Raw genomic sequence first — 23,305 nt, forward strand, 5'->3', positions numbered from 1 at the left:
GTGGACTCTCTGGTATCTCATAGGTGTGAAAGCTTTTCCATGGTTTGGGAATTTTTGTCCCATTTCTTCCTGGATTTGAAGTTTTTTGCCTGTGGTTGAACTCAGAGAAGGCATAAATGGAGGGTTTCTTTCTCACACACATCTCTTAAACGTGTTACCTTTGGGATTTGGAGCTGTTGTCCAGTTGGTTGAACTTGGCACCAGAATTCAGGAATTACATTGGGATGAGGTTATGAGAGGAACATCCCTGGGCCATCACCACAGAAATTTCATTCCCTCACAAAATCAGGGTTCAAGTAAAAACTTGTTTCTAATTTAGATGGAACAGACCCCTACTGCAGGCCCTGAGCTTCACTCATTTTCCTTGCTGTGCTCCCATCTCCCTCCTGCACAGTGAGGCATGTTCTTATCCCAACCCCTCCTCCTGAATCCAGGTTTTTTTTTGGACACCAGGGCTGGTTTCCTCCCATCTCAGCAACACCGGGGTACAAACAGGGCCCGTCATTCCTTCACAGACACGTTAGAATCACCTAAGCCCTGCTTCCTCCTGAAACCTGAGCTGGTCCCACCCAGCAAAGCACTGGGGGGCTGTCCAAAGGTGGAAGAGGGAGGACCTGCCCTCACATCCCTATGGGAAGTTTGCCCATGGAGAAAGCTTGAAAACCCCACAACTCTTTCCCAAAAGCTCAATTCTAAGGAACTTTTTTCCACTTCCATTTCCATTTCCAGCTCTGAACATCATCTCTGGGGACAAACACACCCCAGAGCTGTGACATGAGTCAGCTCAGGTGGGCTAAGCTGCTGGATTAGCACTTTCTGGATTCCTGCTCAGGTGGGAATGCTCAGAGCCTTTTCCAGTCCATTGATCCATCCCAAACCTTTCACCAGGTACAAACTTTTGACTTGCAGCAGAATGAAGCAGCAGTGAATATAAATGGGATGTGGAAAGGTTTTTGAACAGATGTTTTAATGGTCTGTTTGCTGTTGTGGTCGGAGAGAAATTCCCTTCAATTTCAGGAGCTGGTGGGTAGAATCCCACTCCTCTGGCCCTCAGCTGGTCATTCCCAGGGAGCAGAAGTCTCCAGGTAATGTCCCAGCTGGTGCAGAGTCTCCTGGGAGCAGGGACGTGGGAATCACCTGTAAAACAAACAAATCTGTCTGCATTTCCAGGGTGTTTTAGATGTATCTGGCACTTCCCTGTGAGGGTGGGGAGGCCCTGGCACAGGGTGCCCAGAGAAGCTGTGGCTGCCCCTGGATCCCTGGAAGCATCCAAGGCCAGACTGGACAGGGCTTGGAGCAGCCTGGGATAGTGGAAGGTGTCCCTGCCCATGGCAGGGGTGGCACTGGATGGGCTTTAAGCTCCCTTCCACCCCAAACCAATCCAGGATTCTCTGATTCCACAGTGTCAGTCCCAGACCTCGAGCTTGGCTGGATCTGGGCACGAAACCCACCAGGGCAGAGCAGACCGAGCTCAGGCAATGTGAAATTCAACCAACATATTTTACACCCACACCACTAAAAATACGCCGCTGCCGCCAACTCTTCATCTGGAAAGAGGAACCACTGATGTCGCTGTGTCTTGGATGAGGCACAGCACTCAAGTCCTGACCATATTTAGCCATAAGATCATCTCCCACGACTTCACAGAATCATGGAATCACAGGATGGTTTGGGTTGGAAGGGACCTTAAATCTCATCCAGTTCCAAGCCCCTGCAAAGGGCAGGGAAGCAGGAATTTCTGCATGAGAGCGGAGTTTTAGAGAAAAATCTTCTGGCCAAGCGCCAGTTCTGCTGTTGTTATTTCTCCCTGCTATCTCCATACCTCATTTCATCCCCCAATTTGCTGTGTTGAGTTACTCAAGGTTGCTAAAACGCTGTCATGCTAAGGAGGCAGCAACAGGGAGGAAATTATGTCTCTACAAAATGCCCCACACAGCTGAAATCAGGCCACCTATTTAGGTGTCAGGTTTAGGTTTTGTCATTGTAAGCACAGAAACTTGAAACATTTTGCCCAAATGTGTTGAAAGCCATGAAGACATTAAACATTATTCATGGAATAAATATTCATTTGCAGGAAGAGGGGTTTTTTTTTAATGCATGAATATTTCAGGCAGGGTGTGCAGTTGCTTGAAGGAAAAGGTGATCATATTCTGAGTGCTGTTTAAATAGTTCCTAATATTAAGGCTATCAGGAATTAAAGGTATCAGGACACTTTAAGATTTAACCATGGAATAGAATCCCAGGATGGTTTGGGTTGGAAGGGACATTAAAAATCATCCAGTTTCAACCCCCTGCCATGGGTAACTTCTGCTTAAGTTAAAATCCTTCCTAAATTTTCTTTAACTGCTTATTATTAGTGAAAAATTCCCTCAGAATCAGTCCTCAAACTTTCCCTCCCAGCTGCTGTAGCACCATCACTTTGCTGATCCATTTTAACCACAAATGCATTGCACCTGTTGCCCTGAACACCAGAAAATATCTTTATTTTATTCACAGGTCCCGTCGGCTTCTTCCCTTAGAAAACTCAATTCCCTGTCCCAGCAGCACATTAAGACATCGCAGCTTCGCATCTCCAACTTTCCCTGGTTCAGAATTCCCATTTTTTGAGGTCGAGTCCTGGCTGAGCCTGTGTGGAGCTCTGGTACCATCTAGTGTTACTAGGGGAAGCCTCAGCTGCTGGATGTGGCTTTTCCTCGCTGATGTCGCGACAGAAGGTGGCGATTGGGGTGAGGAGACGCAGTGACAGCATTTCCTCCTCCAGCAGGACTGGAAGGGGAACAACTCAGAATCACAGAATCAGGGAATATCCTGAGTTGGAAGGGACCCCAGGGATCATCCACTCCAGCTCCTGGCCCTGCACAGAACCACGTTTCCCTGCTCTTCCCCTCGTGAGGAAGCTGCAATGAGTCTCCCCTCTCCTGTACTGGGTGTTCCTGGTGTAACTGGAGTAAGGGACAGCTGAATTATTGTGGTTACAGTGGAATTCTGTAGTGGTCTGGGTTGGGAGGGACCTTCAAGATGGTCTCATTCCAAACCCCTGAACAGACTTAGTTCCCTCAGCTCCTCCTCCTATGGCTTCACATCGAGGTATCATCTTTGTCTCACTTTTTTGGACGCTCTCTCACAGCTTAATATTGTGTATTCTGGTGACCAAAACTGCTCAAAATATTCGAGGTGAGGCCAGCCCAGTGCAGAGTGTGGTGTGGGGGGTGCTTACTAACGAAGTCTGTGACTAATTACAGTAAGAACCAATCAGGACCTGGAAGAATGGGTGTGGGGGTCACACTAATTATTTGAGTAATTGCTCTTCATGTCTACCGTGGCAACTAAATGTGAAAGGACCAATCAGCTACTGGTAGAAAGGGTGTGGGGGTCTTCAGTAGTTACAAGAGAAATGGATTTTAATATTTTCATTAACGACTAAATGTGACAAATCAATGAGGTTCTGGAGGAATGGGTGTGGGGGTTTAAGAAGCTCAAAGCGGGCAGGTTTGTAGTCGACTTGAGCATGGTCTGAACTTCAGGGGGAAACGTGCAGACTTAATAGACTTGTGAGTTTTAATTTCATCCAGGGTGGACTTAAATCTAACTTTAATCGTCATACAACGCGTGACGGGGGGGGCGGAATACGTATTAAAGAGGGAATATATAATATTTAGGACTGTACCTTTCTACTACCCCGGGCAAGGGGGAAAGGAGGAGGGAAACTAGGTCGGGAAATGAGGGTGAAAGGAGGCTGGAACTCCACAGACCCCACACAGATATGGCGCACTGGACTCTCTCCTTTATCCGAATAAAGCTGATTTTTGCAGGACTCCTGTGCCTCTTGGTGGACACTGGCCTGTCCCAGGGGGATTTCCTGCACAGGCTGGTGCCGCTCAGCGCGGTGTGCAGGGGGCACCTGATGGGACATGACAGCTCTAGGAGCACAGGAGCCACAGGGAGAGGAGCCGCAGGGCGCTGCGCGGATGCCGATTTTGTGGAGAATGCACGATTTATTGAAGCGCTTTATTTACAGCGTTTATTTAAGCTGTGACAGCCTCCCTCACCGTGCCCTCACCAAACATGGCGGGCGCCCCGCAGCCCTGAGGCAGCGCTATGAGGGCGGAAGGGGCGCGCGCGGCCCCCCCCCCCCCCCCCCCCCGGGGTCACCGTCCCGGAAGCGCTCGGGTTTTCAAAGAGTGGCGGGAGCGGGAAAGCACCGGGAGCTGCGGGAGAACACCGGGAATTCCGGGGCAAACGGCACGGCCGGGGGGGCTCTTGGGGGGGCGGTTGGTCGGGGGGGTGCGTTGTGGCGGTTGGGAGGAGGCGGTTGGGGCTGGGGGGGGGGCGAAGGGTCTGTGAGGGGGTGATCGGGGTTTGGGGTTGTCGGAGGGAGGGGAAGGGAATGGGGGCGGGGTGAGGTGGGGGGTGTTTGAGTTTGGGGAGGGGGAGAGAGGGAGTAGGGGGGTTGTGCTGGGTGTGACCGGAGTTCTTGTTAACAGGAGTTGTTACCGTGGAATTCTGGAATGGTTTGGGATGGGAGGAGTTTTAAGCTCCTTTCCTGTCAACGAAATTCGGGAAGGGGAAAAAAAAAGCCTCTAGCACTGTTTGTAGTGATAGAAAATCAGGCATTACTTTATTCTGGCCAGGATATGCCACGGAATCATATTCCATGTACGATGGCTTTTTATTAGACTTTCTGCAGATATATACAGACAAAACCCAAAGCGATTCCCGTTCATTGGTCCCAAACTGAAAGTTGTATCATTTCCAACAATGCAGTGTCGTGGACAGGGACACCTTTCACCATCCTAGGTTGCTCCAAGCCCTATCCAACCTGGCCTTGGACATTTCCAGGGATCCAGGAGCAGCCACAGCAGTTCTGGGAACCTGTGCCAGGGCCTCTCTGCCCTCACAGGGAAGGATTTGTCCCAATATCCCATTAACCCTCCCGTGTCAGTGGGAGCTCATTCCCTTTGTCCTTATTCCACTGCCAGTTTCACCAAACCCACCAGAAGAACAGCACATCTCATATTTTAAGGATTTTTTCTTCTTTTTTTTTTTTTCTCCCCCTCTCCTTGTTTTTAGGGTTCTCTCAGCTCTGGATGGAAGCTTCAGTGGGTTTTGAGCTGCTGAGTGCACTGAGGATGGAACATCTCTGTCTGTAGTTCAGTTTACCCAACAGAGACAAAGAATTTGGGTCTTGGATGAGTCTTTTTCTTCCCTTGTTGAGGAAAGCACATTAAAAGTGTGAATGGACAGTCTCTGTTACCCTGCTTGCTGCCAAGTAGTTCCAGTTTGGAATTTAGTGGCCATGTGGCCATCGGAAAAGGAGGAGGAAGAGCAGAACATAATCCTGATCAGTGATGATGAAGATGAAGTGGAGGGCACCCAAGGGAGTTCTGTCCTGTTTGTAGAGCCACAGGGTAAGAGCTGTTCCCTTGCTGCTGCTGCTGGAGTTCTCTGAAAGACTTTGGGAGTAAACTGAATTAATTATGAGTTGTGCTTAAAATCTGCCTGTATGCTGCACAAGTGAATAAAACCAGGTGGAACTTCCCAATTATTAGGCATATCTTTGGTGGCACTACTTTAAAGGATGCTGCTGTGAAGTTTTAAAATGCTTCAAATTTAGCTGAGACTGAGCCTTTCAATGTCAGCTGGGTCCTTTCTGATCTCATATCCTCTGGTTTGATAGTTCATGGAAGTTCTGCGTATTCTTCTGTCAAATCCCAAGGAAACATGTGCTTTAAAGTGTTCAAAAAGTAAATATCAGTCATTTCTAAGGAAATTTCAGCTACCTTCACACTGGTTTACACCTCCTGCTCTCTTTACTGCAGAGGAATCTCGCCTGGAAGAGAAGAAATCAGAAGAAATGGTGGATGAGGAAGAGGATTTAGTGGTTACCTACTGTAAACAAGCAAATGTGATGCCTCATGCAAGACACGACTGCACCACGCACCCCTTTGAGTATGTCCAGGGCTGGGCAGTTCCATTTGGGGTCTCATTTTCCACATTTAGTCCCTTTTGTCATTAGCTGGAAGCAGCAGTAGAGCTGGATAAGGCTGTGATTTTCCTAAATAACCTTCTGGTTTTCAACCTTGCAGGAGAACAGAGTGTGATACTTGCTCCCCCCTTGGGAAAAATGCGGATATCTGTGACCAGTGCTACTGCTACATCTGTGACAAACTGGCTGCTGAGGTAAGGGGAGGGCACAGCTTGCAGGGAACAAACAATTCTGATGTGGATCAAGTGAGAGCTTTAGACAAGCTCTGCCTTAGGCTCAGATTTTGGCAGCAGCTCCGCTCAGGTGACTGCACCTAAATCACTCCCACGTTCTTAGGGATGGCAGGTCGGGTCTATGATAAAATGAGTTATTTATTGAATAGACAGGAAAAAACAGACAAAAGGCTTTAAACAGTTACTTATTACACAGGATGAAGCAAAGAACTACAGCAGGTTATGTAAAGCAGTGCACAGTATCAAGGCAGCTGTATTAAAGCTACCAAAGAAACAGGATAGGTCAGGAGTCAGTGTAACTCAGCAGCAGATGTGTACACAGAGTCCTTCCCTCAGCCCTGCAAGGAGGAACCACAGAGCAGCGTCCCAACTTTGGGCAGAAGGCCCCAGGCGCTCAGGGAGTGTGCAGAAGATGTCTGCTTTGTGAAAGTTGGGTGTAGCTGTTGCAGTTTGTAGAGTGGAGTGTGTGTCAGTCAGAAATTCCAGCTTCTCTACACCTGCTTCCACAGCAAGATGTTTATTGTCAGCTGAAAGCATCAATCCCATGATGCTGAAATAACTCCCTACAAGGCAAGCTGTCCTGATTGAGTTATTCCTTAATTAGCAAACTCAGTGTGGAGGAGGGGAGATGCCCTGGGTTATTGCAGCAGCTGACAAGCACCAGGTAAACTCTCCTGTGGCAGGGGGTTGTCCTGCTACACCTCCCACTATCCCAGGCTGCTCCAAGCCCCATCCAGCCTGGCCTTGGACACTGCCAGGGATCCAGGGGCAGCCACAGCTTCTCTGGGAATCTGTGCCAGGGCCTCCCCACTCTCACAGGTGGAGTTAAGGGCACTGAGAGAATAAGTGATACAGGAAACTTGATTAAGAGTTCCTCATAACTCTACTAAAAGTGTGGTTCTGTTGGGGTTTATTTTTAATCTGGGCAGTTGTCGCAGTACCCATAAAATATAAATAAATGTATCTCCTGTTTGCTTTGGGCACACGGTGCATTTCATAAAATCAAATTATTAAATCAGGTATTTTTTTTTATAATGGATTAGAGAAATGTCAGCTTTTTAGACTGTCCTAACTAGAGTTAGGAGTAGAGGGAATTACGTGTGGGTGGTTTATTTGCTTGGATCTTCTGTGAATTTCAGAAGACTTTGAGCTGTGAGCAAAGTTGGGGTGAACATGCAAAGACAAGGCTCTGTTCCCAATTTCCAGTGGGGAGGGTGCCAGCCCTGAGGGTCTCTCTGAAGTACTCAGCAATGACAGGTAATCAATAAGAGGTTTTTTTAATGGTTGCCATGATAGCAAATTGTTGCCTGTCAAAATATTTCCTCAGGTGGGAGAAGGATGAAAGGAATTGTAACCCCTCAGTCAGTGAAGCTGAGGGGTAGGGTATGAAAATGCAACAACCTCTGCTTGTTTTTTGTGTTTTATGGCACAGTGCCCGCACTGGACAACCCCTTCCCTGTGTCACTGCAATGCCCACAACAAAAGCAACTTCTGGAAGGCCCAGAGAAACTTTGCCCTGGCCGGGGTCCTGGCCACGTTCAACCTGGAGCTGCTGGACCTCGACGCGGAGCTGCGGCACGGGGGTGGGTGCTCTGCCCCAGGCTGGCCTGGGGACCTGGGGCTGGAGAACACCTTGGCTGCTCCACACCAATCCTTGGGGAATTTTTAAGGAGCAAATTGCTGTGCCTGCTTTCTTTTTCCATGCTTGGACCAGGTATGGGTTTGCAGGTCCAGATTCCTGCTTTTTCCCCTCTGAAAGGATCACAGAATGGTTTGGGATGGAATGGAGCTTGAAGATCATCTCATTTCAATCCCTGTCCATGGGCAGGGACACCTTCCACTATCCCAGGCTGCTCCAAGCCCTGTCCAGCCTGGCCTTGGATGCTTCCAGGGATCCAGGGGCAGCCCCAGCTTCTCTGGGCACCCTGTGCCAGGGCCTCCCCACCCTCATAGAGAACAATTCCTTCCTAATAGCTAACCTAAATTTTCCCTTTTTCAGCAACAAAGCTTTCCTGAGAAATAAAATTGAGTGCAAACAATTTGCTAAATAATTTCACATGGGGAACTTTTTCTTTTAGCTTTGAAGAAACAGATGCAAAACTCTTAATGCAATTTTTTTTTTTTTGTCTTTTCTCTTAGGAGATCTTCTAGAAAAATTTATCAAGGAACTTTCTGTAGCATATAACAAATACCTAACAGGAGAAAGGATGCGTCTCCCAGGACAGGAATGCTTCTGCAAGTCAAAGCTGCCCCCTGGGCAGTGCAATGTCTGCAGCTTACAGAACATGGAGGTCGTGTACACGTAAGTGACAACAGAATTGGGTTTGTCATGGCAGCTCTGATTTCTTTAATGAATGACAGTCAGAACTGTGGCACTTGAGACAGAAGAAATAGAGTTGAGAGAACTTACTTGGCCAGCAAGATGTTAAATTGCACTTGGCTGTAGTTTAAAATCCCTCTTAAATGTGTCTTTAAATAAATCTCCTGTGCTGTACAGGACACCTGATGATCTCTCACTGTTATAACCTGGGAAAGTGTGAACCTAAAGCCTGGGCTTTGGGGTGGGTTTGGATGGGATATTGGGAAGGAATCCTTCCTTGAGGGGGTGGGGAGGCCCTGGCACAGGCTGCCCAGAGAAGCTGGGGCTGCCCCTGGATCCCTGGAAGCATCCAAGGCCAGGCTGGATGGGGTTTGGAGCAGCCTGGGATAGTGGGAGGTGTTGGGATTGGAACTGGATGATTTTAAGGTTCCTTCCAACCCAAACCATTCTGGGATTCTGTGTTTTTACTGATTTGTTTCTTAGAATGAGTTTCACCTCAGTGTTAAAAGCCTTTAAAATCCCCAAAGTATTGGTTGTGCAAGCACCTTCTCAGAGGGTTGGAGATCCTTTGAAGGCAGGGCTGGGCTCTTGGTTGCTGTCAAGCTGTAGGATGGCCACAGTTACTACTTGTTTAGGTAGTCCATCACTGCAAACCCCTGATCTTACAGGCCACTTGACTTTCTCAGGTATTCTGATGTTTTCGAGCTGGTAACAAGATTTTTAAATCAGGCAGAACAAGAAAGCCCCAAAGCTGCTGCTGTCATGCTCCTGGGAGCAGCTAAACAGATTGCCCTGCACAAAGACCCTGCTCTGTAAGTACCCGGGCCCACAGAGAGTGGGGATCTGCCTTTTTTCCTCCAGGGGAGGGGAATTAGTGAGACAGTCCTGGGGTTTTGTTTATTAGGGGTGAGCGGTGTAAAACCCCCAGCGTGGGCTGCAGCACAGTGAGAGGAAGATGAACACACTGAGGGAGAAGTGGGATTGGGTACAGGAGGGATTTGGGAGAAAAGAGGTTGAAGGTTGGATGTGAGAGGGAGAAGTTAAGCAGCAATGAATGTTTGAGATCACTTTAAAAATCCCTGCCAAGGGGATCAGCAAAAGCCAGACTTAATAGTAAACAGCAAAGTTGGTTGGCGATATTCGCTGTACTGCTTTCAGGACAGTTTACACACAACAAGGGAAAACAGCAACAAAACCAAACGTAATCCAGGCATTCAAAAAGGGAAATGAACTGAGAACTACCGTGGGGACTGTGTGAGAGAAGGAATAGTGAGGGCAGAGATAAAAAGGAACAGGGCCTTAAAAGCTTAACAGCACTCACACTTACCAGTACTGTAACTTAACTTACACCTTAAGCTTAACAATTCAACAAAGAAACAGCACTCAAACCTAACTTAAGCTTAACTTAAAAGTTAACCTTAACAATTTAAGAGGAATAACACTTAACAGCATTTAACCTAACTTAAAACTTCAAAGTTACACTTGGCAGCTCAGCAAAAGAACGCTTTTCAACAACACAAAGAGCTTTGCTTTGCAAAAACCTGAACATTTTGGGGCTTATATTCAGGGGGTTTGGTAAAAGAGAAAGAAATGATGTCTAGATTGGTTTGACAGGCCAGAAGCAGCAGCTCCCCTGCAATTCCTGCTGAGGAATTACCCAGGATTGCAAGGAGCAGGCTGGATTTGTAATCTGGGAAGGTCTTTCCTTCTACACTGACAGTGGTTGAGCCCTGCTGGAAGCACTGGGAATTTTGCACTGTGTTTTGCACTTTAGCACTTGTTTCACTCTTTGCAGTAATTTTCATCAGCATGCCAGCTTCCAAGACATTTTCTTCAACAGTTGAGTACAGAGAAGGGGAAAAGGCAGGAAAAGAAGCCAGGCATTAATTAGTGCTGGTTTTTTCCTGTCTTAGGAGCTGTCAGAACCTTGGCCACACTGCTTCCCTAAGGATTGCTGTCCCATTTCTGTTCCAAAGGTAAGATTGGTTTCTTTGCTGGCTGCAAACTTTCTGCTTGGCTTTAAAATTTTTTCCAGATGACAAATCTTGTGTTCAGGGGCACATGGGGTGTTGTGGGAGGCCAGAGCAGGTTGTGGTTGTTGCACCAAGGAGTAAATAGTAGCTGGGAGAGGTCACAGCAGCAGCCTGGCAGCACTGGGATGGAGCGTGGAAAAGTTCTTCCAGAGGCTGGAGAATGAGGACACCCAGCTCCCTTGGCTTAATTCACTTCCCATTTTAGCTCTATCCTTCACCTTTCCCCCCAAATTGACTTGCCACAGAAAGCTGATGAGTGAAGAATTAACTTCTTTCAAACCCAGTTCTGTATTCTCACCTTCTCTGGAACTAATGACAAATACAACCTAAATCCTTCAGCAGCTTTCATTTTAAAGTGCTGTTCTTGATTTTTATAATTTCTTACTTGGAAAGAACAGGGGGAGAGTTTCTTTACTTCCCTCCCAAAGTTTTAAAGAGTAAACTCTTCTTCCTTATCTCCACTTACCAGTTAATACAGAAACAGTTCCAGTAGCAGGGAAGGTGCAGGAGCTCAGGTCCAGCACAGTTTGAAGTGTTTCCTGTACAAATTCCTTGGAGATCTTTGTTTTAAAGCTTAAAGCCCACAGAACCTAGGTTTTAAAAATAACAGCACAAGAATCATTTCATTATTCACTACAAAACTTAAAGCAGAAATTCACAGATCCAAACAAAAAGAAACCCAAACTCATGTAGTTTCCCATATGATTAAACAAGAAAATTTGTTAGTAACTCACCTCAGTTTAAAAGACTCTTTTTAAATTGTTTTTCTTCTCAAATCACAGAATCACAACCCGACTTCAGAGGATGCTGGTGTTGTGTGACTTTCCAAAAATCCTCTATGAAAAGTTTGTTGCATTTTTTCAGTCCATCTCCCTTCCCTGCCACTGTTACGCCTTCTCAAACAGGTGAGTTCTTGGGCCTCTAAATATATTTGGATCCAGTTGCCTGTGGAATGTTCTTCCCCTGATAATAAAAGTGGGAGCATTTTAGAGGAATATTTCAGTATTTGCTGCTTTCCCTGTTTGTTGTTTGATGCTGTGACTGAGCTGTGCTCCCTAAAGTTTTTTTTCCCCCAGAATTGAGCTGTAAACCCCAAAATGTTTTATTAATCAAACTTCACGATCCTTAAAGGAGATAAAGTGATGTACAATCAAAACAGTTAAAACTGACTTTCTTTTTGTCTTTCCAGCTTGAATGTTGTGCCCTGGGACCACGTGTTACTGACCACAGTTTTAAAAGGCCAGAACCCAACTGGGCAGAGGAGACAGAAAGGAAGGAAAATGTACCTGTGGGAAGCACTCCCTGTCGTGGAGGCTCGAGTGGAGAAGCTGCTGGACAAAAAGAAGTGAGATTGGTTTGACTTTTTCATTTTGGGAATTCAGTTCCTGTATTTTGGCTGCTCTAAACCTCTGCACTTTGGGGAAACACAAAACAAAGATTGTTTTATATTTTTTTCATCTCCCAAACAAGGCCAGGAGCCTTTGGAAGTTTCTCAAAGCCATTTGAATGCCTCAGGACCAAAAAAAGATGGCTGGAGTTGGCCCATTTCTGTGTTTCCATAAACCCTGCAGGTTTTGCATTTTGACTTTTCAAACAATTTCTCTTCATGACAAGTAGAAGACAGCCAGAAAAATGTGTTCTGGGTCTTCAGAGGGCTGTGCTCCAGAAAATCCAATATTCAAAAGAACCCAGTCCACTTAAAGAATTCAAGTGAAAGGCAACCTCTGGTTTGATTTTGCCAGAGTTGAGATAATCTGGGAATAACTCCTAGGAATTTATTTCCAGCTGTCTCTTGCTGCCAGCTGGGTTTGTATCCTGCTGTGCAATGTCTCTTGTGTGGGAAGCTCTCCTGCTTTGCTTCATTCATTGTAGGAAATATTTGACCTGTGCAGAGTTTTGCACTTTCTTCCCCTTCCTTCTCACCTTCTGTTTTTCTCCCCAGATACAGAGAAGTTGTTCGGTACCTGAGAGCTGTGAAATGCAATGAAAACCAAAGGTAAATGGCTTTTCCCCCCTCTCTTTTCCCCCCTCTCTTTTCCCCCCTCTCTTTTCCCCCCTCTCTTTTCCCCCCTCTCTTTTCCCCCCTCTCTTTTCCCCCCTCTCTTTTCCCCCCTCTCTCTTTTCCCCCCTCTCTTTTCCCCCCTCTCTTTTTCCCCCCTCTCTTTTCCCCCCCTCTCTTTTCCCCCCCTCTCTTTTCCCCCCCTCTCTTTTCCCCCCCTCTCTTTTCCCCCCCTCTCTTTTCCCCCCCTCTCTTTTCCCCCCCTCTCTTTTCCCCCCCTCTCTTTTCCCCCCCTCTCTTTTCCCCCCCTCTCTTTTCCCCCCCTCTCTTTTCCCCCCCTCTCTTTTCCCCCCCTCTCTTTTCCCCCCCTCTCTTTTCCCCCCCTCTCTTTTCCCCCCCTCTCTTTTCCCCCCCTCTCTTTTCCCCCCCTCTCTTTTCCCCCCCTCTCTTTTCCCCCCCTCTCTTTTCCCCCCCTCTCTTTTCCCCCCCTCTCTTTTCCCCCCCTCTCTTTTCCCCCCTCTCTTTTCCCCCCTCTCTTTTCCCCCCCTCTCTTTCCCCCCCTCTCTTTTCCCCCCCTCTCTTTTCCCCCCCTCTCTTTTCCCCCCCTCTCTTTTCCCCCCCTCTCTTTTCCCCCCCTCTCTTTTCCCCCCCTCTCTTTTCCCCCCCCTCTCTTTTCCCCCCCTCTCTTTTCCCCCCCCTCTCTTGTCCCCCCATGTGTTGTCCCCCCCTCTCTTTTCCCCCCCCTCTTTCCCCCCCCCTCTCTTTTCCCCCCCTCTCTTTTCCCCCCCTCTATTTTCCCCCCCTCTCTTTTCCCCCCCTCTCTTTTCCCCCCCTCTCTTTTCCCCCCCCTCTTTAGTGGTCAAGCACAATCAGATCTATCCATACATCCTATAAAAACCTCATCCTAATGAATCCCAAACCTTCGTTTCCTCTTCCCAGGCTACGAGACCTTCAGGATATGATCCCCTTCTACCTGTGCAAAACTGGGAATTTCCTGGATGCTGCCCATTCCCTGCTGTTCCCTGTGAACAGCCTGGCCTCCTGCTCTGCCTGCAGGATCACTCCCTGCCAGTTCAAGGTTTACCTCAAGATATTCAGGACAGGCTGTGTTCCCTCTGGGAATGACATGCTGGAGACAGGGCCCTGGGTTACAGCTGGCAAGTGTCATTTCTTCCTTCCTTGCACTGAGAACTTCATTACAGCTTTTAATTGGCACTCAAATGAGTGACATTCTGAGCCCAGCTAGGAACTGGGTGAGGGTGGGGAGACCCCTGGATCCCTGGAGGTGTCCTAGGCCAGGCTGGGTGGGGCTTAGAGCAGCCTGGGATGGTGGAAGGTGTTGGGTTGGAACTGGATGAGCTTTGAGGTCCTTTCCAGCCCAAACCTTGAAAACACCAGGCAGGAAGGATGACTTTGTACTGGAGGATGAATTTATTCACTCAAAGTACTCATTTTGTCAGCTGTGAGATTCTGCTGAAAGCAAAGTAAGAGAAAGCATTAAAAGAAAATCTAAAGCCCTTCATTCCCTCCCAGCGTTGCTGCTGTCAGTGGGGGACTTGGCTTTATGTCTCAGCCATGACCTTGAGAAGAAAACTCCCTGCTGGGAAATGTTTCATCATCAGAGTCATTAACTCAGCCTCTGATAATTGTCATCATCTGTCCTGGGGATTGCTGCCTCTCAGGGTGTCTTCTGCCATGAAAGATTTATTTGGGAGTTGTTCCCTACTGGCAGAATTTTTGGAAGTGTGAGATCCCCGAGTGTGGTGTGATGTCCACAACAAACACTTCCTTTGGGATCACCTGCTGGGATGGCTCGGTCTGGACTGTGTCCAGTTCTTTGCAGCTTTCCAGAACTGTGTTTTGTAGTTGGGATTTATCTATTCTCCCAACAAACCTGTGTAAAATAGCTGTAAACACTTGGTGTCTCTGTGAGGTTCCTGTAGAAACAGATTTGTGACTAAATTAATACCCTATCTGTGATCCTGCTGTGGAGTTATGAGGGGTAGGGAAGATCTGGGTTTGATTCTTTTCATTTCCACTCCTGCAGGCTCTCCCCTGAAGAACAGCATGCTAATGAAGCAGGCACTCAAACTGCTGTACAGCAGCAAGGCACTCTACAGGAATGTGAGTGAGGCCAAAATTCCCTCTTCTGTCCTGTTCCCACTCCTTGAGAGTGCAAGGATTTATTCTGAGACCCCTTTTCTCTCTGAATTGTTCACCCCTCTGAACAGATTTCACTTTGTAAGACAAAAGTTGTGTTGTTTTCCAGGTCAAATGTTGGAGTTCCTTCATCATGATTTTGGGCAGTAGCGATTTGCTGGAAAAGAGGGGGCACCTCCTTCCCTTACCCTTGGAAGAGCCCCCACTTGGCTTCCAAGAGGTACCAACCAGTGCTGGGAGGTGGGAGAATCTCTTGGCTTGGGTTTAGACAAGATTCCACAGGATGTGGGAATTGGCTGCTTCTCCCAAATGCCAAAGTTAATTTCCAGTGCCTCGTGCAGTGCTGCTGTGCCAAGGGTAACTCTGCAGGCTGGTGGGATTCAGGAATGTTAAAGGCAGCTGGAAGTGGGTTCGTTCTGCTCCCAGCTCAGTGCCTGGAACTGATTCTGGATCTATTGAGATGGATCAGATCATAAAGGGCCTGGAGAAGGAGGAGTGGATTCCACTGCCAGAGGGCAGGGAGAGATGGGATATCGGGGGGGAATTCCTCCCTGGGAGGGTGGGGAGGCCCTGGCACAGGTTGCCCAGAGAAGCTGGGGCTGCCCCTGGATCCCTGGAAGTGTCCAAAGCCAGGTTGGACGGGGTTTGGAGCAGCCTGGGATAGTGGAAGGTGTCCCTGCCCATGGCAGGGGGTGGCATGGGGTGATTTTTCCAACCCAAACCATCTTGGCCCTACAAAAATGAAGAGTTTATTCGATAGGGTTTGGTCGGTGCTGGAGAGCCTCAACTTCCCCTGAGTGTGATGTGGAACAGGGACCATCATCTGCAAAAATACTGAAAAAAATCACTGAAAAGCACCTTAAACCCCCATCTCTGGCCCTGTTTGGGGTTTGTCTGGGGAGGATCTGACATCCTCCTCCCTCCTGTCTCCTTGCAGCGTGTGCTGGCTGCCAGTGCCAGCATTTTGGAGGATCTCAGGGCTGGAGTTAATGTCTCTTTACCATCTGCTGTTTTCTCTGCTCAGGTGAGTGATGGCAGCAAGGCAATTTATCCCTTGTGCTATATTTAAGACACAGCTGCAGTGAAAAATGTTGGGGCATTAAAAAAAGCTTTTAAGAGGGGCCTGGAAGGTATTTTTTGGGAGGAGGATCATTTTAAGATTAGCACAGTCTAAACTCTGGAGCAGATTTGAAGGTGAGAGCTGAGAGTCTGTTCTGCTCTAGACATCTTCAATCCAGGAGGAGTCTTTATCCCTGTCCAAATTTATAGATTTATAAAGGAGCAGGGCTGGAAATAATTGATTGTGTCTTAATATCTCCCAGGGTTTGGTTCAAACAGGACGCTGTCCTTTGGGGCTTGTCTCAAAACTCAGAACTGCCCAAAAGTTCTAAATTTCTTTTCAATTAAGGGTTTCAAGTATGTGGAACGTGTTTGAAGGTGGCAAGAAAAATACTCCATATTCAATGCAGTCATCTAAGGAGCTGCCTTATTCTTTTTCACTTCTTTGGAGGAAATTTTAGTTTATTCTCCAAATACGTAACTCCTGAGCTGAATCTTTTCCCCTTTAATTCCCTATTTCTGCTCTTGAGCTGATTTTTTTTCCCCTTTAATTCCCTGTTGCTGCTGCTGCTGCGTGAGATTTCATGTTTCTGTGAGCACTTTGAGAGCACCAGAAATAAATGCTGCAGAAACAAAGTCCCTGTTCCATTCCCATTTTTAACTCTTGGTACGGTTCTTGTGGATTTGTTGTGTGGCCTCCAAGCTCTCTGGCCGAACTGGAATCACTCAGTGCTGGTTTTAATGGATGCAGCGGATAAATAAAGGGAAATAGGTTTTTAAAGAATTTCTTTCCTTGTTGCTGTGTCTTGTGTAGCTGGAACACGAGGCTTCTCTCATCCTGGCAGTGCAAGCAATGCAACAGATGCTTTATTGTGAGCTTCCCCACCTGACTTCCTTCTTAGAGATTGTTCTGGCTTTTGGGGTGAGTCCTGGAAACTGATTCCTGTTCTAAGACATCAAAGGAAATGATATTAAAAATCTCCATGACACCATCCTGGAGGTTTTAGCCACGTTTAACTTGGCTTTGCTTCGATTTTTATGTCATTCTTGACACTGAGGTTAAATCACTGACCATATTTTGTCTCTTCCCAGAAAAACTTCTGGGCTCTGAGGCTGTTGCTGGACCAACTTTCCTGTGAGGAGCACATCCTCTGTGGCACTGCCAACCTGCTTTTGAGGGATTTGAGTCAGGAGAAAGCCATGATGCTGCGAGTGTGAGTCAGCCCCTGCTCCCATTGCCTGTCTGACCACGGAAATCCAGCAGAGGGCTAATCCCGAGCTCCTGGGAAGCCAGGCACTTGGGCTGAGTCAGGGATGCAAATCCCAGGAATGCACAGGTGGAGCTGTCCCAACAGCTGCTGGTTTTGTCCTTCAGGTGGCAGAACCTGGGCCCCCAGTACGTGGGGGAGTTCCTGTGCCTGTTCCTGACGTGCAGACACAAGAGGATGCAATCCGTGGGGCTCTTCACCCTCAACGTGATCATCGAGAACCTGCACATGTGAGTGGCGGCTGCCCCAGAGCCACCTGCAAATCCTGCACTTGCACCACTGGGGGGGGAGTTTTTATCCCTCCCTGTTCTTAGCAGTGGGAAAGACATGGAATATGATGGGTTTTTGGGGAGATATGGAATTATTCCTGTTGCAGTTTCGCAGTGCTTAATGTTACGGAAAACGCATTGGGAGCTCTTGGCAATCCTGGCAGCCGTCAAATGAGGAGATTTTAAATATCTCTGTTGCCACCAACAGCCAAAATTCCTTGAGTTAAGGCTTAGAGCAAAGCAGTTCCTGGGTGTGACACTGGATAAAACTTGCTTTAGAGAAAAGCAGCCCAAAATGTTTATTCGTGTGTCTCTGCACAATCACTCTGGGTGTGCAGGTGTCTTAAACTTGGAACAAAAATCAGGTGGTGGTGAGAGCAAACCCCCAGCAGAGAGGAAAGATTTGGGAATATATTGATGCTCCTAAAGGGAGAAGAGCCCTCTTGGCTCTGCAGCAGCTCAGAGCCTCAGTGGGTGAGGAAACTACACTTTTTCAGAACTCTGAGTGCTTTTATAAATGATATATATTATAAATGATAATAAACCAGTGAAAGCACTGTCTGTGTGGGATCCTTGCTCTCCTGCATCCTGCAGGGAAGTTTTAGAGTGATAGATTTCAATATATTGATAGAACAGTTGGTAAAATCAATTGACTCTGTGGTTGGGGGGCAGAGAATTTGCTTCTCTGGCACTTAGGAGCTGATGGCAGCAGAGAATTCCCCTCTTGGTTACTGTCCTACGTGAAATGATGGATGTGCCATCCTCACTCACTCATTGTGCACGAGCTAAGCTGCATTTAACTAATTTACAGTTCCATGAATTTTCCCTTTTGGATTTCTTTCTTATCTTTCAGCAGTGAGCCAAGAGAATGTGATGAAATTCTCTTTCTTCTGGTTTTTGTCTTAATTATTTTATCTTAATTATATCTGAAACCACCTTGGTTTGGAACTGCATGAGAATTGTTGGGGTTTTGTAGATTTTTGAGTAATGCAAAGCCAGGAGTGGCTGCACCTGTGGCCAGCTGTGTCCCTGAGAGGGAGTAAGTGGGAATTTCTCTCTGTTTCAGATGTTCCTGGATTAAGCAGCTCTGCACCTTTTTCCATGACTCGGTGAGTATCCCAGTATTTGTAGGAGTTAACAGCAAAGCAGATCAATGACAGGGATATCCCTTATCAATGAGATATGGAAATGCATCATTTTGTATAAAAAACCATTCCTGAAGGGAACTGATTGTGTTTTGTCTCTTCCCAGGGGTTGAGGCAGCTCCCCTTTGGCACCACAGTTCACCACGAAGTTTCGAAGTTCGTCAGTGCTTTTGAGAAACTGTAGTTCGGACAAAACCCTCGGGAATATTTTCCAGTTGTTTTCTGTCCGAGCAGTCTGTTCCTGGAGTTCCTCGGGTTTGCTTTGGTTGTCACCTCCAGGAACAATCAACTAAGAGCTCACTTTCCTGGCTTTGGAGTGGGAACAGAGCCATTTTGGGGAGTTTCTTGCAGTTCCACATATTAAGGAGTTGTTGGAAGAGGCAGCAGGTTGGAGTTGTTTTCAGAAGTTGATCCATGGGGATCCTGAGGAAAGCAGGGAAACACGGATGGAGCAGGAAGCACCAAAGAGTTTTTCCTCATGTTGGGGCACAAACCTTGCAGGAGGCAACTGCTGAGAGGGAAAAGCTTAAACCAGGAAAACAGGGAGTTTAAAACTCCCTCTGCAGCAGTTTGGGGTCAAGTGCTGTTGGCACACCTTTGATTTTGGGTTTAATTCTAAACCAAGAGCCACTCTTGAGGCTGAAAGATAAAACTGAGCTTTACTTTCTTCAAACATGAAAGGTTAAACTGAGCTTTACTTTCTTCAAACAACCCCAGTGAAGGAGGCCGTGGGGCAGTGAAGAGCTGAGTTTATGTGTAAATAATCCAGATTTCAGGCTGGGCTTATATTTTCTGCTGAACTTAAGGTTTAGATTGGTGCTGGTGGCTCTGTGCATTTCCCAAATCCTAATTCTGGTGGGAATTTTGAGTTCACTCTGAGCTGGGCTGGTGAAAGAACTGTTTGGAGCCTGGTTTGGGCTGTCTGCCCCACTGGGATCCCTCTCTGCACTGCCTGGGCAGGCAGGAAAACAAACCTTAATATGTGACCAACTGCACTTTGCACATTTCCAGGGGGTTGGGGGCTTTGGCAGCTCTTGTGAGCCCCAAGTTTTGTACAAAAAAAAAAAAAAAATGCAGCTGGATCAAAATTTGACACCTTGTTAATTAAAACTGTGCAAGTTCTATTGTTGCATCGGGACTTTGGGTGGTTTCTTGCTTGTTTGCTTGATTTGGGGTGGGATTTCTGGGGTTGGATTTTGTTTGGGGTTTTTTTGTTTGTTTGTTTTTTTGAGTTTATTATTTGGTTTTTGGGAGGATTTTTAAGTCCTGTTTTTTGGGGGGGTTGGGTTTTTTGTAATTGGTTTTTTTTTTTTTTTTTTTGTTTAGGGGATTGGGTTTTGGTTGGGTTTTTGGGTGGTTTGTTTTGTTTTTTTTTTTTTGAGGAGTTGGGGTTTTTGGGTTTGTTTAGGGGTTTTGGGGGGTGTTGATGGTTTTTTAGGAAGTTGAGGGGTTTTAGGGGGGAGGGGTTTTTTTGGTTTAAGGATTTTTTGTGGGGTTGAGATTTCTCTTTGTGCTGTGGTTTTGGTTTGGGGGTTTGGTTTTTCTTTTGAGGTTTGGATTTTTTGCTTTGGGTTGGACTGGGCCAGGGTGAGTCTCCTCCAGATCCCCCCATTCTAGAGGTGCTTTGTCACCCCTTCCAGCCTGGATTCCTTTCCCCTGGCACGGAAAAGTCTGGGAAGTGCTTCTTTCCTGTAAGTAAACACATCTCCATTATTTATCCCCTGCTGAATTTTAATGTCTTAGAGCAGCCCTATGGATCCTATAGATAATGATTTAATCTTTTATGGATGAGAAAAGCCTTTTCTGGAGCTCTGCACTTCACTTTGGGCTGCTGGGGAGCATCTCCCTGAGCCTGGAGTCATCCTGAAGGGAGGCTGAGCTTTGCTCCAGGTAAAGCAGAGAGGAACAGAGCTCATTAAAAATGGAAAAGTGGCCTTTGGAGCAGGAAATGGGCCCCTGGAGCTGCCTCATCCCAATATTGGAGCAACCACAGCTCTGCTGCTTCAGCAAGGGGCTGCCAAGCAGGAAAGAGCAGAGCTGTGAGGAAGTGTCTGCACCAAAAGTGGAATTTCACCAGAAAATGGTGAATTTAGGGGATTTTCCTCAAGTCAGGAGTGGGAATGTCCTCAGCAGCTGCAGGGGAGGGCTGTGCCTGCCCTGGCTGGGGGGAGCAGTGTCCCCTGTGCTGGGTCTGTGCACACCCTGCAGCACGGAGAGGGTCCTTAAACACTAATTGCTCACGTTTCTAATTAATTGCTTCAAATTGCAGCACTTATGCCAGTATAGTGAACAGAAATCCATCCACTCTTGGCACATTTAAGAAACATTTCCACGGAGTCCTGCCCTGGCAGGGCTCTGACACCCTCAGCCCAACACCTTCATCTGCTGGTAGAGGCTGTGATTGGTGGCTGGCTCTCCGTGAAAACTCTGGAATGGGGGATGGAACATTCCTGGCATGGCACAAACAGGAGGGAGCTGGGAAAGGGGCTCAGCCTGGAGCAAAGGAGGCTCAGGGGGGACCTTGTGGCTCTGCACAACTCCCTGACAGGAGGGGGCAGCCGGGGGGGAGGTGACAAGGGACAGCAGGAGAGGGAACGGCCTCAGGCTGTGCCAGGGAAGGCTCAGGTTGGATATTGGGGAAATTCCTCCACAGGAAGAGCTGGAAGGAAGGCAGAGCCATCCCTGGAATGTTCAGAACAGGAGGGAATGTGGGCTCTGGAGCAGTGACCAGGTGGGGGTTAACGAAAGGTTGGACTTTGAGGTCTTTTCTAACCTGGGCCTCCCCTGGCACAGTTTGAGGCCGGTCCCTCTCCTCATGTCCCTTGTCCCCCCCGGCTGCCCGCTCCTGTCAGGGAGTTGTGCAGAGCCACAGGGTCCCCCTGAGCTCCTTCTCCACAGGCTGAGCCCCCTCCCTGGGCCCTGCCCCGACGGTGGCACCCCCAGCACCCCCTTCCCTGTCCTTGGCCCTAAATAAGGTGGGGACAGCGCTGAGCCGCGGGATTGAGTCCCTGCCCAGCTCCCTGGGATCACAAGGACTTTTCCAGCTGCCCTCCCAGCCAGAACTGCTCGGCTTTAATACCAGGACTATGGAAAATGCCAGATTAACAGATGGCTGCGCTCATTAATATTGCAGAACTGGGGGAGTTCATCATTCTGTAATCTCCAAAGCCCGGGGGGTGGCGAGGGGAATGCTGGCCCCATCTGCTGCTGGGGCTGCACCCTGAATCCCTGGAATCACACACCCTGCTCCTGCCTGGAGCTGCTCCTGGAGCATGGGATGGACCCCAGAATCCCTGGAATCACACACCCTGCTCCTGCCTGGAGCTGCTCCTGGAGCATGGGATGGACCCCTGAATCCCTGGAATCACACACCCTGCTCCTGCCTGGAGCTGCTCCTGGAGCATGGGATGGACCTGGATTCCTAAATTCCCTGTCCCGCTCAGCCCCGGCTGCCGTCAGCTCATGGAAAATCCCGGGAATCCAAATCCCGGGAATCCATCGCCCATCCCCGCGGTGACTTTGCCGTTAAAGCCGAGCCTTTCCCATGCCCGGGGAGGCAGCGCAGGGATTGGGATGGATGCCAACATCGGGATAATCCCTGGGATCGCGGACCCCCCGCAGCAGCCGCGGGATTTGGGATGTTCCCAACAAAGCAGATCCCAGGGTTTGCCCCCACACAGCTCCATGGATCCCGGCTGATTCCCAGCCTCTGGCAGCCTCCCGGCCAGGAGGAGCCCGCTGGCTCCAGGAGGCTGCCCGGGAGCTCTTCCATGGATCCAGTGGGAATCCAGGGCTGGAGGGGAGCCCAGGGCACCATCCTGCTCCTGGCACTTCACGGGGGCAGACAGGCGACATTATTTATTAATATATTTTAATATTTTATATATATAAATGTATCCTATATATGTCCTATAGGATGCCTCTTTCAGTAAACCTTTATTTATGTTTATGTTTATAATTGTTTATATTTATGCTTATATTTATGTTTATTATGATTCTTATTATATTTATTTTTATATTTATTTTTATTTACTATTTATATTTAGATCTATTTTATATGTATATATTTATCTTTTCATATTTACACATGAATGGAAACATATCTGTATACATTGTACATATATATGTATTTCTATACATTATATATTATCCAGACTACATAAAAAGCATTATAAATCTGATCTAGAAATGGGATCCTACCTACATAAACACCTATATGCAATAGGAATTTATTTTCCACTGCAATACATATTTTTATATATATATATATATATATAAAATGTGTATGTGTAAATATAAATATATATATATATACACACTCTCTGGTCTTTGTATGTGTGTATATATGCACATATATTTTATATTATTATATATACTAAAATAAAATATAATTTATATAAATATGTATATTACTTATTATATAAAATATGTATTATTTAAAATAGAATTATATATAATTAAAAATAGAATTATATATAATAAAAATACCAACCCAAACCATTCCTTGATTCTGTGATTCTCTTATATATATAAAATATGTTATAGTAAAATATATATATTATGATATTACTTATTCTATCACATTTATAGATATGTAGTTATATATACATATAATCTTACATATATGTTATAATATAGAATATATGATTTTTATTATTTTTTATATCTATTTCACCCTTGTTTCATCTCTTCTCCCAGGGAATTTGGTCCCTCAGGAATCCAGCCCCAGCTGGTTTGGGTGGAATTAGCCCAACCCAGCCCAGGTGTGATGCGGGGACACAAAATCCTATATTAAATGCGTATTTATAGGATTTATAGGTATATAAATATCAC

At 47.0% G+C, this 23,305-nt stretch overlaps 1 protein-coding gene and 1 long non-coding RNA gene across 2 annotated transcripts; one reads left to right on the forward strand and one right to left on the reverse strand.

The window, feature by feature from the left end:
• Positions 1-5,016: 5,016 nt before the first annotated feature.
• Positions 5,017-11,436, reverse strand: LOC116451765. Its single transcript, XR_004243325.1, has 3 exons — positions 11,307-11,436; positions 11,039-11,162; positions 5,017-5,830 (listed from the first exon to the last, which is right to left on the reverse strand). It is a non-coding gene; the product is annotated as an uncharacterized LOC116451765 (long non-coding RNA).
• On the forward strand, positions 5,215-19,610 carry LOC116451761. Its single transcript, XM_032125487.1, has 19 exons — positions 5,215-5,408; positions 5,820-5,949; positions 6,087-6,180; positions 7,652-7,802; positions 8,359-8,521; positions 9,226-9,351; positions 10,453-10,515; positions 11,355-11,477; positions 11,762-11,917; positions 12,515-12,568; positions 13,511-13,728; positions 14,619-14,695; positions 14,841-14,951; positions 15,669-15,755; positions 16,605-16,712; positions 16,883-17,004; positions 17,166-17,288; positions 18,394-18,436; positions 18,579-19,610. The coding sequence occupies exons 1-19, from the start codon at positions 5,237-5,239 to the stop codon at positions 18,654-18,656; spliced, it is 2,199 nt and encodes a 732-aa protein (XP_031981378.1). The 5' UTR covers positions 5,215-5,236; the 3' UTR covers positions 18,657-19,610.
• The last annotated feature ends 3,695 nt before the right edge of the window (positions 19,611-23,305 follow it).

Source organism: Corvus moneduloides, chromosome 16 (genome assembly GCF_009650955.1).
Source record: "Corvus moneduloides isolate bCorMon1 chromosome 16, bCorMon1.pri, whole genome shotgun sequence".
Lineage (NCBI taxonomy): Eukaryota > Metazoa > Chordata > Aves > Passeriformes > Corvidae > Corvus > Corvus moneduloides.

Excerpts from the sequence above, each read along its gene's own strand:
- LOC116451761 (XM_032125487.1), top strand. The coding sequence starts at position 5,237 with ATGGACAGTCTCTGTTACCCTGCTTGCTGCCAAGTAGTTCCAGTTTGG. Across the intron at positions 7,803-8,358 it reads CGCGGAGCTGCGGCACGGGG|GAGATCTTCTAGAAAAATTT; the intron begins GTGGGTGCTCTG and ends CTTTTCTCTTAG. Across the intron at positions 13,729-14,618 it reads AGGGCCCTGGGTTACAGCTG|GCTCTCCCCTGAAGAACAGC; the intron begins GCAAGTGTCATT and ends CCACTCCTGCAG.